The sequence below is a fragment of the Clytia hemisphaerica genome, unplaced genomic scaffold (assembly GCF_902728285.1).
Source record: "Clytia hemisphaerica strain Z4C2 unplaced genomic scaffold, Clytia hemisphaerica genome assembly, whole genome shotgun sequence".
NCBI lineage: Eukaryota > Metazoa > Cnidaria > Hydrozoa > Leptothecata > Clytiidae > Clytia > Clytia hemisphaerica.
The window spans coordinates 590533-606363 of record NW_027103839.1 but is presented as its reverse complement, the minus strand read 5'-3'; the positions used below and the strand labels follow the sequence as shown (position 1 = coordinate 606363).

General features: G+C 36.8%; 2 protein-coding genes across 2 annotated transcripts in view; one reads left to right on the top strand and one right to left on the bottom strand.

The window, feature by feature from the left end:
• Positions 1-15831, bottom strand: part of LOC136807439 (myosin-11-like) — a 29889-nt gene that overhangs the window by 5610 nt on the left and 8448 nt on the right. The window contains exons 14-20 of the mRNA XM_067064026.1: positions 6170-6325; positions 5380-5590; positions 4812-4947; positions 3910-4095; positions 3013-3142; positions 2446-2589; positions 291-373 (exon numbers count right to left, since the gene is read on the bottom strand). Of these exons, the coding sequence (XP_066920127.1) occupies positions 291-373; positions 2446-2589; positions 3013-3142; positions 3910-4095; positions 4812-4947; positions 5380-5590; positions 6170-6325 (1046 nt within the window). The remainder of the gene's footprint in view (positions 1-290; positions 374-2445; positions 2590-3012; positions 3143-3909; positions 4096-4811; positions 4948-5379; positions 5591-6169; positions 6326-15831) is intronic.
• Positions 8065-14891, top strand: LOC136807432 (uncharacterized). Its single transcript, XM_067064020.1, has 5 exons — positions 8065-8531; positions 8743-9447; positions 10062-11414; positions 12580-13017; positions 13393-14891. Exons 1-5 carry the CDS (start codon positions 8213-8215, stop codon positions 14889-14891), a joined length of 4314 nt encoding a protein of 1437 aa, XP_066920121.1. The 5' UTR covers positions 8065-8212.

Genomic DNA, 15831 nt, shown 5'->3' with positions numbered 1-15831 from the left:
ATTGGGGACCAATGAAATTTACGATGAAGTATGTAGATCCAATTTAGAATTAGAGCCAAAGATTTTGCACACTTAGTGACGTCAAACTGCGATTTTACGATATACAATCACCACTCTTATTCGAAGTTCGAATTATAGAAAGCATTTTAATGGCTTCCCTTTGACGGGGACTTGGAGTTATTTCGAATTATAGAAATTTTCGAATTATAGAAGTCCGAATAAGCGAGAGTCTATTGTAAATAATACCTTCAAAATTCAATAAAAATATTGAAATAATTTAATCCACTCACCTCGTATTGTCATTGGAGGAGAGAGAGAAATCGCTTTCATCGTCTTCATCTTCCATATTTCCACCACCATGGTATTGATTTTGCTGAAAGAGAGAAAGAGAAAATGTTTATCATCTATCTGATGACTCTGACTCTATTCATGATATGCATCATTGTAATGTCTTCTACGGACCCAACAGCTGATTGGTTGAAAGTGACTTATTGACTGATTTTACGTCACTTACAACCAATCAGCTATTCATTGGGTCCGTGATGTAATATCAGAAGACATTACAATGGTGCATATCATGAATTCCTCCATATTTGTAGACCAGCGGCCGAGGCAGTGGATTGTGTCACTTCGTAGGGCACCCCTTAGATCAGGGCAAATTTTTGATATTATGCTCCTAATAGGGTGTAGAATTGACAAAAAAAATTTGCCCTTCGAATCTCCTGCAGTTTTCGAGTGAATCGATTTTTAGTTAATCGATAGAACTTATCAAGGGTCCCCCCTTTACTAACGGTTTTTTCGAAGTCTGAAAATCAAATATCTGAGAATACCAACGGATTCAGCGTGAAAAGTAGATAAAGAAAATGGGGTTATTTGTTAAGTTTCGACCACCTGGTGCCGAGAAATGGCATTTTTAAGTCGAAAAAATCGACGTTTTTGGCGTTTTCCGATGACGTCAGCATTTTCCTATGAGCATTTTCAGAAAGAAAAAATCATCCCCACAACTGGATAGCCCTGAATTAGTAGTATCCCAAAAATGGTATGGTTTGTTAACTTTCGATGTCTAGATCTCGAGATATTTTAGTTTAAAATATTGAAAAATTATCGATATTTTTTGCTGAGTCAGCAGTTTTTCAGCATATTTATCCACCTTAAAAATGAATTATCTCGAGATCTATACATTGAAAGTTGACAAACCATACCATTTTTGGATACTACTAATTCAGGGCTATCCAGTTGTGGGAATGATTTTTTCTGAAAATGCTCATAGGAAAATGCTGACGTCATCGGAAAACGCCAAAAACGTCGATTTTTCGACTTAAAAATGCCATTTCTCGGCACCAGGTGGTCGAAACTTAACAAATAACCCCATTTTCTTTATCTACTTTTCACGCTGAATCCGTTGGTAGTCTCAGATATTTGATTTTCAGACTTCGAAAAAATCGTTAGTAAAGGGGGGACCCTTGATAAGTTCTATCGATTAACTAAAAATCGATTCACTCGAAAACTGCAGGAGATTCGAAGGGCAAATTTTTTTTGTCAATTCTACACCCTATTAGGAGCATAATATCAAAAATTTGCCCTGATCTAAGGGGTGCCCTACGAAAACCATTTTAAAGGCCTTTTTTGAATCTCGGACGCTGGTCTATTGGTATTGAACCAAATAGTAATTCCATGTCTTGTTGAATTACATAACTTAACCGATATTATGGAAGCGTTCAATTTGCTTAAGGTATTGCATCTACCGATTGAAAGTTTATTTACATAATGGCAGAAATTGCGTAACTAAACAAAACCTGAAAAACCAATATAGCAGATAGAGTCCAGGGGGTCAACTGATGTTTGTCCGGGGGTTGGAACAGCTATCCGGGGGTTCAAAAGTCACAATGACCGGCGGGTAAATTTCTAAAAAATGTTATATCCTCCACCCCCAATATTCAATTTATTTCTGGGAAAGCCAAATGACTGACGATTAAAGGGGATAAAGGGAGGAAGCCTGTCACAAGGGCCCGCATAGACCATGTATCTGAAAGATTATTGAACAGAGTGCATATGTCAAACGGTAGTCATCGACACAAGTTCCTGTATGAGCAATAAAAGACTAGTTCTGACTTGAAGCCGTTCTGTTTATAAGCAAATTTCACTCGGGTCAGCCTTTGTTAACAAAAAGGAGATCGAGTGGTCAGCTCCTGATTATATAGGAAGTATCTTTCCAGTTCGAAATAATTCATTGTCATTAGGAATTTTGCCTGCAACATTAGCTTTTTGGCGATAAAAACTTTCATGTACCAGGTCTTATTCGCTGGTCCCGTTTCAAAAAAGTCTCCAAATCCCATCTACTTTCGAACCAATCATATGCGGTCACGCCTCAGTTCCACGAAAGATGCTACGGACCCTAAGGGTTGGCCCCCTACAAAAATGAAGAATTCCTTTTTTTCAACTTACATCGCGAAAGGATACAGATCGTTTAGGTTTGAGTTCATTTTCATCTTTTTCTTGTGTATGGTGAAGATCTACTGCACCGGCTGGCTTTTTGATCGAACCACGGAGTGTCAAACTGGCTTCCAAGTTCTTTGTCAGTTCTTTCACCTGTTCAATGAGACATGAATAAGAAAATGATTTTATAACAAAAAATATGACTTTATTAATTTTTTGGTTATAGGTGAATAAGAATAATCAGCACGTGACCAAAAAAAGAGAATTAAAACAAAAAACTATTGTCTGTAACTAACAAAATCCAAAAGTCATAGGAAGCCCGGAGGTCGAATCTCACAGTGGTTGCGCTGTTCCCGTGTTTGGACTATAACGTAAGTCCTCGAGGACGGCATGAGTTTCGTGTTGAAGACAGCATTTTGACAAATAATATTCAAAAGAGCCCCCTCTCTCAAAAAAGTTTCAAAATCCGGTCTCCTTTCGAGTCCCACGAAAGATGCTACGGATCTGCTAAAGATTGGCCCCCTACTACTACTACTATGGAGACTCGATTGTACAATTAATATTTTTGAACGTTACCTTTTCCCCTTGAGGCGATCTCATTTTTGGACGGTATTCTTCTTCTTCTTGTTGATGATAATACTGCGGTGGTGATTGTGGTTGGTTTTGGTGACGCTGGTGTTCGTCTGTTTCGTCTAAATCGTCATCCCTAGGTAAAAAGAGATCAATCATTCATGTTTCTAATAAGACCACGTTCACACGCTGCAGTTCTGGTTCGCTCCAAAACGAAATGAATCCATTCTATTGGTTGGAAGTGACGTAAAACTTGAATTTAACCAATAGAATGGCTTCATTTCGTTTCGGAGCGAAACGGAACCGTTACGTGCGAGCATGGTCTAAGATCACGTTCAGACGCTACAGTTCCGGTTCGCTCCGAAACGAAATAAAGCCATTTTATTAGTTAGAATCGAGTCTTAAGTCACTTCTAACCAATACAGTAGAACGGCTTCATTTCGTTTCGGATTGAAACGGAACCGTAGTGCGTGAACACGGTCTTGATGTTTTTGATGGTCTTACGTTTGATCGTATTTAGCAGTACGTACTGTTACAGAACGATGGTTAGAAATCAGTGTAAAAACAGCCAAAATGGTTTTAAGAGAAATCATTTCTATCGTATGAAAATTACATTTTAAAAGTCAGAAATTAGTGAAAGCTCTCCCCTGGTGTGTAAAAAAGAAATTCAGTCATGTAAAAAGTAAAATGCAAACACCAGGAAAAATGAAACTAAAAAAAATTTCCGAAAAAAACCTTCAGCCACTTTTTAGAGAATCCTGCCTTCTATATTTATGCAAAAAATCCGAAAAAACTAATGAGCCAATCCCGAGAAAAGCTGGTAACATACGAACGGACGAACATCAGTTAATTTAAAGGATCTCCGTGGTAGGTCCAAAAAGGGAGAAGAAGAAGGCAACTTACTCATCAGTGTCCCATGTACCACTTAAATCCTCTTCTTCTTCGTGAGGTTGTTCATTTGTTTCTTCGTCATTTCTTTGAACGATAGATTCTTCATCACTATCCATCGCTCGTTGGTAACGCAACATGACTCGCTCATTCTCCGTTGATGAAACCTCTTCGAGGTCCTTTGTGTAAATTTTTCTCTGTCTAAAAGAAAGCATACGGACTCAAAATACGGATGAAATTCTTGAATAAATCCCTAAAAACTACTAAGTTTTGTATATCAGAAAAAGCTAATTAAAATTCAGAAACGACACATGTTGAGCTAAAAGTGGCAAACTAACAAAACTAAAAATCAACAAAAATGACAAATCAAAAAAACCCAAAAAGCCAAAAGACCGACAAACCGACAATCTTAAAATTGACAACCGACAAATGAACAAATTTTCAGATTTAGCTTAGAGAAAACCGGTAAGTGAATGTATAGAAAGTTGAGAAATAAATGGAGTACGGATAGATGAGGACCAAAGTCTGGCACCAGGTGGCCATCCTAGAAGCAGTTTCTGAATCTTAGCCAACAAAAAGCTTTGAAAATTTTCAAAAAGACTCCGATCAAATATGATGGATAAAGCTTAGACCATGTTTAGGCGTTACGGCTCCGTTCCGTTCCGTTTCGTTCCGAAACGGTTCCGAAAATGTGTGAGCGTCAAAATTCGAAACGTCAAAAAAGAAGACGTTACAAAGCAAAACAGATTGAAACGATTTCACTCCACTATTTTCATCGGAACGGAACTGTTCCGCTTTCTTGCCCCGAAACGTTTCGAAACCAATATGAACACACTCGATCCGTAACGAAAATCATACTGGAGCGAAACGGAACAGTAACGAGTGAACATGGTCTTAGTCCAGTGCCCAAGACTTACTTCTTATCTGCAGGGGGAGGACTGGTCTCATCACTATCACTACCCTCAAACGATTCATCATCATCGAAAGTGGAAGAATGTCTGTCTTGTTTGATTTCTTCTCGTATTGGCGATTTCTTCACTGCTTGAACCAACCCTAATGATTTTGACACATTTAAAAAGGTCTGTTTTGAACGGTTCTAGGTCTTTAATCTGAAGCAAGGTTTTCAAAACATTTTAATGCAACGTAGACTAATATTTTGTTAAACACATTGATTTAGGGATGCCTTTCAAAATTTTAGCGTAACCTAAAATGAAGATAATCAGTCTATTATATTTGAGATCTTCAAGATTTTGTATGGCAATAGCGAATCTGAGAAAAAATTTCTTAGACGAAGCTTTGTTGGTAAATGTTCTTTTGGGTTAAGATTAATCTTTTTTTCTGCGAAATGCCAAGATTTTTCTGAGAAAAGAGCTATTTGCAAAAATACACACTTGAGGTCTTAGATATTCGATTCGATGAAAATATTCAGAAAAACTCATGCCGTCAAAAGGTCAGTATTTTAAGACGTGAAAGTCGAGAAAAAACCTTTTATGGCTCCTGCAGCTTGCTTGAACCTCTTGCCAGCTTTTTTGCCTTTTTTCTTGGCCCATTCTTGGAAGGTGAAATCGTCCACGGCGTCCTTCAATTTTTGTCGATAGTGAGTGAAACCAGGGAATGTTTTGTTTTTCATCTCCTGTTCTTTTACTAAGTGAGCTAATTTCTTTTTGTAAACTTGATGCGCCATTCTTCGCTCGTCCTTCAAGAAAATGTGATATTTGTCGTGTAACGGTCAAAAACTACCGGGGGAGGTACCTAGGTAAGTGAAAGGTACAAGTATTGGCAGCCCTTAAAATTTCCTTTTTTGGAACCTGGAAATTTGGAAAGGGAAAACTTTGAAAGGTCGAAATTTGGAAAAAATAATCCCAATAAGAGCCGTAAATTCACTACATTTTTCTTTTTACCTCCTTTTTAATTTAGTCCCGCTAAGGGTCAGAGATAGTCAGGCCGCAACTCTAGTACCCTCCCCGGGTGAAAACTGTAAAATTCAACTTGTAAAATACGTTATTGTTAACTCAAGGAGTCTGATTATTTTCATAATAGCAAATTCTGATTGGGAAGAAATCGGGTCACCTAATTTAAATTGTGTCACTAGCCTGCTCAAACTTATCAGGAAAATATTCAGTCACTGTTCCAAAGAATGATTTACTTACCACCGACTTTATTTTTCCCTGAAGGTCATAGTATAAGGATAGTAAAAGCTAGTAGGAAACTTTCATTACATAAATGTACATATATTATTCTCCATGAGAAGTAACCTTTCTAATGTAAACCTTACCGGATCGAGACCTCTCTTTTCCAAGTGATCATCAAGAATATCCAACATTTCTTTACGTTGTCCGCTCAACATTTCTTTACTGTGATTGTAACGTGCCACTGCCAGCGGATTGTGCTTGTAAGGATAAAATTCACCTTTTTCAGGTAAGGTAGCATTCTATATATGAATGAAAAAAGGATAGTTAAGAATGGACCTTTAACGGGACTTATCGTCAGTTACCAACAAGGTTTTTGGGAAAGTCAAGTTAAGAACTAGATAGATGGCGCTCAAAAAGAATCTACTTGAAAAACAAAACACACCATATTAAAAGCATATTTTTATAAGAACAATACGCGGTTGAAATTCGGCTTCAAAAACTACGCCTCGGACTTTGGAAATTGTTATGAAAGTGTTAGTTTTTGAGTCGTCATCTAAAACACCCCCTTCTCACACACCCAGTGGGACCCTTTCCCACTAAAAACAATTGGCAAAAATATCGTCCCCAGTGGAAAAATTAGACTCAATTTTTTGTCCCGGCTGAAAATAATCAAATAAACAAATTCTCACTGCTAAATATTGTGCTATTATTTACATCCCTACCGAACTTTCTGACTTGAAAACAATGAAATTCAAACCCCCAGCCGTAAAAAAGGGAATATCAACCATTGAGGTTCAGTTTGTTATTTTTCACACCCCCCCCCTGATGGCTGAAAAATCCTACCGGGTCTGTAAGAAGAAGGGATGTTCTAAAGACTTTTATTATCGAGCTCAATATATTATTAAAAGGAAAGGCGAAGTTGTTTATATCGTTCTAATGGAAGAGTTGAGTAGAAAGAGAGGTTTATCCATGAAGGAGAGTTACTGCTTTGGTATGATATGAATTTTCTAACACTCTCCGTCTCAGTTGCTTTGTAATCATGCAAGCTGATATCACTTCTCGGAATTCCATTATATACTATGGCAACGTTATTCAACATTTGTATTTATGTAAATAAAATCTTTTAGTCTGTGGTTTATTGAAATTGTAATATGAACATGCTATATTATATTTTTGTATGCTTTGACTGTTCTTGTACTGACGTGCAGATAAATACATTTCGGGTGTCTGGAAAAGTGTAAGTTTAATATGAACTGAAAGTAGTGAAGAGTAGAGATTACAGAAGGCTTTCAGAAACCCTCTGATTTAGTTGGTATAAGGGATGTGAATGGGCCTCAAAATTATGTCACCATAGCAAATTTTCTGGGTTTGGAATCGTTGACATCATTAGAATTTCAGTTATGAAGGATATTAAATAGTATACAAGGGTCATAAATTTGTAATTTTATTCACAAACATAATATTAGGAGAAAGTAATGTTATGTTTTTAGAATTTTTTTGATGATATTGAGATGTTCCATTTAATATCCATACAAAGAGGTAGACGAACCTTTGATTTCTACTTTAAACTGCTTTAAAGTGAGGGTGGGCGAAAACTAGTTTAGGTATAAACTTATTTCTTTTTTTATGATTTTTGTTGGCGCCAACAAAAAATCATTAAAAAAGAAATAAGTTTATACCTAAACTAGGCGAAAACCAGTCTTTCACCCCCTGGTAAAAGTCTTTAAATTACTTTTTACCCCCTAGAAAAATTAAAAACCCCTTGGAACCCCCCCCCCCCGGAAATGTTGGTTAAACCCATTGTGTGGATATAAAAAAGATATTGCAATATTGCGATATGTAAAATATGTAGATCCAGTGTGAATAAGAGTTACCAGCCTGAATAAAGGAAAAATAGTTTTACCGAGGAAGACGTTAGGGAACAAATATCATTGGACTCTTGCAAAATGCTTCTTTCCTTGCAAGCTGCTGGTATCTACTAATGGATTCGTCCTCCTTATACTACTGGTGGTTTTGTAGAGGCCAGCGAGTATGACTACTTTCAATGTAATTGGCATAAAAAAGGGTTGCGTTAAGCTGCTAGGTGCGAATTCATAGTACACCATAATACAGAAATTCTAAATTTTTACGTATTTTCTTTACTACAGTTTCGAAATTCTATTTAAAAAAAATTTGTTGTAAAAAGAATGGAAAAATCACCAGAGAAGATGAATAAAGACCAACATGAAGTCAAAGAAGATCTAAAGAGTGAATCTAAACCGTTAGAAACAATCAATCCATTTGATTGCCAAGAGAATAACGCAGACAGTCTGGTCAAAATCAGAACAAAAGATCAAAAGGTCATCTTGATTGATCATATGATGTTGCTCTTCATATCTGACGCTTTTGAGAACATCATTGAAAATGAAGAAGGACAGAAATTTATTGATGCATCTGAATTCAGTCCTGAGAATATTGTTCAAGCCATTTCATTTCATTTACCAAGATTCAATGGGAAATTGAATGGTAAGTAGTTTCTCTTGATAAGGTTCTAATTTTGGCTAGCCCATGGTCAAAAGGAGCCACAGACGCTCAACTATTTTCTGTGAAAAGATGAAAGTCAACGTCAGATGATAATCTTGGCTCTAGTTTGTCCTCGCTATGAAAACATACCATTTCATATTCTCTAGACATGTCAAGTTTTATCCGTTAAAAATAATTATGATTTATTTTTCAGACAAATGCGACTTCGCAGGATTATTATCAATCTGTTCGAAATGGAGTTTAAGCAACTACAGGAATCACATTGAAGAATATTTGCTGACTCAGCACAAAGCTGGTATTGAGAAATTCAACGGTTGTTTACAACCTCAACATCTCGATATATTACATCTAGCAGATCGATTTCAACTTGAGAAAATTTTGACAAAGCTTATGTCCAATCTGTCAAGCATAGGTTTCGAGTACTCAACAAATATCAAAGTAAGTTTGGAAAAGCTGAACAGAGAAATCAAGTATGAAATTCTGAAGACTTTGATTGTTGGGAAAGCTACAAGAGAGTCAATGGCGGCATCAGTTTCAATGGAATTAGATTGTATTTTCAATTTTTTGGATCTGCTCATTTTTGAAGATCGCGTCTTAGATATGTATGCTAAAAACAAATTCAAAGATTTCGCAAGTCACAAGGAATATCTTATCTACAGTAAACTCAGAAAAGAGGATTTCACCGCAAAACAAAGATCGAGTGATGTAAAACTGGTGGTCAACGGAGATGAGCTGTTTGTCAATCCTTACATTCTATCTAATAATTCACCGGTGTTGAAGGATATGCTGGTCAAAGCTGGTAAAGAGAACGATGGAGATTGTTTGAATCTTCTATGGAAATCAACAGATGAAATTGTTTTGTTGTTGACCTTTTTGACCAAATCTATGGAATTGAATGGTAAGTGCGTTTTATGATTCAGATGCAATGTAACAGGTGTCAAATGAAAAAATTCATCATTTGAATTTTCTCTGAAAAACGGAAAACAGAGAACAAATTCACCTTCTCTTTCCTTTGCTCTGTGTAAGAGATTACAGTGTTCTCCTCTACCTCAATTTTTTCGAGGAAACGTGTTTCGCGTGTATTAAATTTCGCGATTCCCTAAATTGGGCATTTTCAAAAAGTGGGAATAAAGCAAGAAAATGACTGATTTTGCTTGAAACACAACGTATTGGGTGTAAACATACCAAAAATAGTAACAAAACTAGTGACAAAACTAGTGACAAAAATAGTAACTATGTGTAACAAATAAATATTTTCGATTTCGGCCTATTTTGAAAATTTTTCGCGTGTATATAATTTCGCGATTTTGTATTTTTGAAAAATTTAAACGGTATTAAATTTCGCGAAATTTGACCTAAACAATCGCGAAATTAAGTACCCGCGAAATTTTGTAACCCGCAAAATAAAGTATTCAATCTTTTATAATTTTCATCATTTAAAATGGCAAAAACTCTTCAGCCTATTGCAGCTGTTTTTTTTACAACACTTCTTCAAAATTCTATCATTCAAAGGGGACTGTGACCTTTACACGCTTGCATCACTTTGTAAAGAATACAAGATCGAATGGCTGATGTTGAAAATCGAAAAATTTGTCCAAGACCTCGATATGTCAAAACTTAGCGCCAAAGAAACCCTCGTATTCCTCAAACTTTCTTCCATCTACGGTTTCACAAAAGCTGAACAAAGATTGGTTAATCAGGTTAACGAAGACTTTCTGAAACTTCAAATGCATCAAGAATTTACTTGGCTGAATACAAGAGCAAAGGTTTTACTTGCACGAAAAAGACTGTGGAGTTTATTGAAAAATTTTCAAGAAAAGTCTTATTTGTTGAATGAACTAAACGTTGGGTTACTATCAGTGTTAAAAGATTATAAACAATATGAGTTTGAATTTTCTAACAGATTCCCATTCGATGGAGCTCCTGAACCCAAAGCCGGAAAATCGTCCGGATTTTCATTCAGTGGAGCCTCTAAACCTAAGGCCGGAAAATCGTCCGGCTTTTCATTCGGTGAAGCCTCCGACCCTTGGGCCGGAAATTCGTCCGGCTTTTCATTCGGTGGAGCCTCTGGAACCTCCAAACCTAAGGCCGGAAAATCGTCCGGCTTTTCATTCGGTGGAGCCTCTGAAACCTCCAAACCTAAGGCCGGAAAACCGTCCGGATTTTCACCCGGTGAAGCCTCCGACCCTGAGGCCGGAAAATCGTCTGGATTTTCATTCGGTGGAGCTTCCAAACCTGATGCCGGAAAATCGTCCGGATCTTTATTCGGTGGAGCCTCCAAACCTGATGCCGAAAAATCGTCCGGATCTTTATTCGCTGGAGCCTCAAAACCTGATGCCGGAAAATCGTCCGGACCTTTATTCGGTGGAGCCTCCAAACCTGATGCCGAAAAATCGTCCGGATCTTTATTCGCTGGAGCCTCAAAACCTGATGCCGGAAAATCGTCCGGATCTTTATTCGGTGGAGCCTCCAAACATGAGGCCGGAAAATCGTCCAGATCTTTATTCGCTGGAGCCTCAAAACCTGATGCCGGAAAAGCGTCCGGATCTTTATTCGGTGGAGCCTCCAAACATGAGGCCGGAAAATCGTCCGGATCTTTATTCGGTGGAGCCTCCGACCCTGAGGCCGGAAAACCTACAGATTCTACCCAATCAAGTGGTTTTAAGTTGGGAGAAAAACCAGTAGATTCCACCCAATCAAGTGGTTGCTCATTTGGAGGAAAACCTGCAGATTCCACCCAATCAAGTGGTTTCTCATTCGGAGGAAAACCCGCAGATTCCAGCCAATCGAGTGGTTTTACATCAAAGGAAACAACGATAGTTCCAACACAACAACCGAAGACTTCTGATTTAGTCTTTTGGAAATGTCAGAATTGCTTTTTTAAATTCAACCGAGAAGACTCAGTAAAGTGTGTTTTTTGTCGGGTGGTAAAAACCTGATAAGATTGGAGATGGATAAACAAATATTTTTATTTAGAAATGGAGAAGTATAGTGACATGCAGATTGCGGTAGTGGTTATATCGTAATAGACGATATCGGCTTTCGATAAATGCAATGCATTCTGGTTTCTAGGGACTCTCAAAGGAATTATAATCTATTATAATTGATCTATTATAATTCCTTTGAGAGTCCCTAGAAACTAGAATGCATTGCATTTATCGAAAGCCGATATCGTCTATTAGTAATTTATCGTTTATCTTAATTTTATCAAGTGTTATCATCAGAATTGTAAAACACTCACACGCATAACACTTCTTTTTAGCTATTTTTGGTCATTTTTGGCCGTTTTAGTCCAGCTAAATAGACTTTTAATTTTCGATTTTAAAGAAATGTTCAATCTAAAGTCTGTTTCAATATAATCTGCAGTGAAGATGAAAAAGGATATAACTTTTGATAGAATTCGAAGAAAATAGCTGGTTCTTGCTTGTTGAAAGTGGAAAGTAAACATTACAAAAGTTAGGGAAAATGAGGGCAAATGAGGGCAAAAATTAAGAAGAAAAAAATCTTCTTCTTGTGGAGTTGTGCTATGATCGTCATTTTTGTATTAAGAAATCTTATAAGGTTATTAATGGGAAAGAATTTTCAAAAGTTGTTCATTCAGTTATAGTAGGGGGAAATTTTGTTCGTTTTTTTTAGGGCGCTCGATTTATTTAGTTAAAGCACTTATTGTATATTTTTGGAAAGCTAGGGGATAGGGGAATCAAAATAAATTGGGTGCCAATTTTTTTTCAGACACTTTGGTGTAATTTTCGGACAAATATGACGGTGTCAGGCAAAAATCATAGAGTCAAAAATTTATGAAAATATTAGCTTGAGAAAATCTCAAAAAATTAAGATTAGAGATATATTGCAAATATAGGTGATTTCTGTACCTAACTCGAGATAATAACCCTTAAAAACGTTGTTTTTCAGTCAGAAACAGCTGTTTTGTCCAGTTTTTGCGCTTTTTGAAGCTCAATATCTCGAGTTAGATATTGAAATCAATGCAGCTGTATTTTACTACACTTATTCAAAATTCTATTATTTAAAGGGGACTGTGACCTTTACACGCTTGCATCACTTTGTGAAGAATACAAGATCGAATGGCTGATGTCGAAAATCGAAAAATTTGTCCAATACCTCGATATATCAAAACTTAGCGCCAAAGAAACCCTCTTATACCTCAAACTTTCTTCTATCTTCGGTTTCACAAAAGCTGAGCAAAGATTGGTCAATAAGATTGATGATAAATTCCCGAGACTCCAAGTGCATCAAGAATTTACTTGGCTGAATACAAGAGCAAAGGTTTTACTTGCACGAAAAAGACTGTGGAATTTATTGAAAAATTTTCAAGAAAGGTCTTATTTGTTGAATAAATCAAATGTTGGCTTACTCTCAGTGTTGCAAACTTATGAGCAAACCGAGTTCGAATTTAACGATGAAGATTCTAACGTTAGCAAGTTTTCACTATCAATGAGGCACATTTCAGGTAAGAGTTGACCAAAAACCAAAAGTTGAAAGTTTTGTTTATAAAAAAACATCCAAAATTTTAAAGCCTTCGCATGTTCATAACTTTTTGAGTTTTGTTCTTAACATACTCTTATTCTCACCATTTTCTAAGTTTTTTTGTGCAATTTTCTAAGAAATCGGGTCTTATAGAGTACGCAGAAAGCCTTAAAATGTTCTCAAAATTTTCCTAATAGTTTAGCGATCGAAGCCTCGTGCTCTTACATAAATTGTTCTAATGAAAAAGCGTGTAAATATTACGGCGATGAAGTTTAATTTTAATATTTTTTTAGGCTATTAATACGGCGAGAATGTCGAATACTACTTAGATCCATCTAATTCTTTCTCATTTCCATAGGTGGCGCATTGAGTGGCGCGGGTGCTCAATTATTCGGTGCTCCAGCCGAAGAGCCAAAATCACCAGGCTATTTCAACAATGAGGAAGATGACGATATCCTCGTTGAAGCGATCGTGCAAGTTTCTAAGCTAGATAGCTTAGTTACTGGTAAAGAAAACGAAGAAACGATCTTTGAGAATCGATCAAAGTTGTATCGATTCGATTCTGAGAACAAACAATGGAAAGAGAGAGGACTCGGTGTTCTCAAAATAACAAGAACGAAAGGGCAGAATAGTTGTCGTGTATTGATGAGAAGAGATCAGGTTCACAAGCTATGCGCAAACCATGCGGTGGTTTCCACCATGGAATTCAAACCGCTAAGTGAAAAGTCATACAAACATTGGACCTTGTTCACACAAGCTGATTTCAGTGAAGAAGAACAAAAACCCGAATATTTTTGCGCCATATTCAAAACATCGGAAATCGCGAAAGAATTCAAAGAGAAATTTGATGAATGTATTCAGATCGTTGGTGGTAAAAGTGCAACTGCTTCAACACCAGTTCAAAAAGCGACAACTCCTAATGCTACAAAAGTAACTCCTGAAGTCTCCAAATCACCCTCATTCTCATTCCAAACAAGTGGTCCATCAAACGCGTTCTCAAACATGAACGGCTTCTCTTTTACATCACTAAATGGTAACCAAGCAACCAGCGCGTCTGCACCAGCGTTCTCATTAGGACACAAAGCTACCGAAAAAGCTAAACCAACCACTCAAGCTCCTACATCGAATATTTTTTCAAAATTCGCAGCCCAAAAAGGAGCTTGGGAGTGTGAAACATGTCTAGTAGAAAACGAAGAAGAAGTACCACAGTGTCTTTCTTGTGAAACCGCCAATCCGAACACCCCTAAGACAGATACAAAGCCGGTCTCAGCTACGGCCTCCTCAGGATTTTCCTTCGGTAACTCAGGAAGCAATCAGCAACTAAGTTCCGGTTTCTCATTTGGAGGCACCAACACAGCAACCAACCAACAATCTGCTGGATTTCCGTTCGGTAACACTTCAACCAGCAGTCAACCTGCAAGTGGATTTTCTTTCGGAGCTAAAACGAACGATTCTCAAAGCTCTGGTTTCTCTTTTGGTGGTGGAGCATCTAAAGCTGATCCTGAACATTCATCTGGATTTTCGTTCGGTAAAGTATCCTCAACAACCGAAAATACAGAACAGAAACCATCGTTCAGTTTCGCCAAGACATCAGACAACCCTTTTTCACAATTCACTCCAGGAGAGGGTTCTTGGGAATGCGATGCTTGCCTCATTGAAAACACTAAAGAGGTGACAGAATGCGAATCGTGTGAAACTCCCAAGCCGACTACAACACCAAAGAAAACCCCAAAACCATTTCCAACACAACAACCGAAGGCTTCTGATTTAGTCTTTTGGAAATGTCAGAATTGCTTTTTTAAATTCAACCGAGAAGACTCAGTAAAGTGTATTTGTTGTTGGGTGGTGAAAATCTGATGAATCTCGAAGATGAACAAATTTTTTATCTTCATCAAGAATTTTAACTCTTAATTTGAATTGTAAAACGAGACAATTAGGACTATTTTTGGTCATTTTTGGACATTTTGAGCCCAACTTCACAGGCCTTTAATTTTCGATTTTAGTAAAACTTTTAATCTAAAGTCTGTCTCAATATAATCTGCAGTGGAGATGAAAAAGGATGTAAATTTGGATAGAATCCGAATTAAATAGTGGATTTGTGCTAAAACCGCATCGTGAGCTATTTAATTCAAGCTCTTCAAAAAGTTAAAACCTTTTTTGTCTCCACTGCAGATTATATTGACTTTAAGAAATAATTTTCCTAGAGAATGTCTTTTCAACGGTGTATAACTTTTTGAAATAATAGCATAAACGTGTACTAATTGCTAAAAATAAAGTGCCCATATACTTTGGAGACATCTATATTATAATACGCTTAAATCGGAACTCTCCCATTCTCGCATGAGGCTTTTTCGCTAGCGATTTTTAAATACACGGCAATTTTTTTCGCGCCTTTTTGATTGTATATTCAATTCTATTCGCCAAGTGCACTTCCATTTAAGAGAGCACATTTCTCCTTGATGGAGAAACACAACTGACTGTGCAATAGCACTATCAGCATAATTTATAGTTTTTTAAAAAAAAGTTTATGTCGGTTATGAAATAATTTTGATTCACATGGGAATACGTCGAAGATAAAATTTGAGTTTTCAAAAAGACATCATATTTATGATTACCCTTGAGATTAATAAAGCTCCGATGACATTTCCCTTCTATTTGATACTCTGATTAAAACATTTCAATTTAATGGACTTGACAATATGAGAAAAGTTGATGACTTATTCCCAATTCAATTATGAAATTTTTTAATCAATGTTTGCTATTTTTTGTTCTATTGAGATAGCAAAATGAAAACGCT

Bases quoted from the DNA above. Each gene is read 5' to 3' on its own strand.
- LOC136807432 (XM_067064020.1), top strand. From the start codon at position 8,213: ATGGAAAAATCACCAGAGAAGATGAATAAAGACCAACATGAAGTCAAA. The intron at 9,448-10,061 runs GTAAGTGCGTTT...TATCATTCAAAG, and splicing joins CAAATCTATGGAATTGAATG to GGGACTGTGACCTTTACACG. The intron at 13,018-13,392 runs GTAAGAGTTGAC...TCATTTCCATAG, and splicing joins ATCAATGAGGCACATTTCAG to GTGGCGCATTGAGTGGCGCG.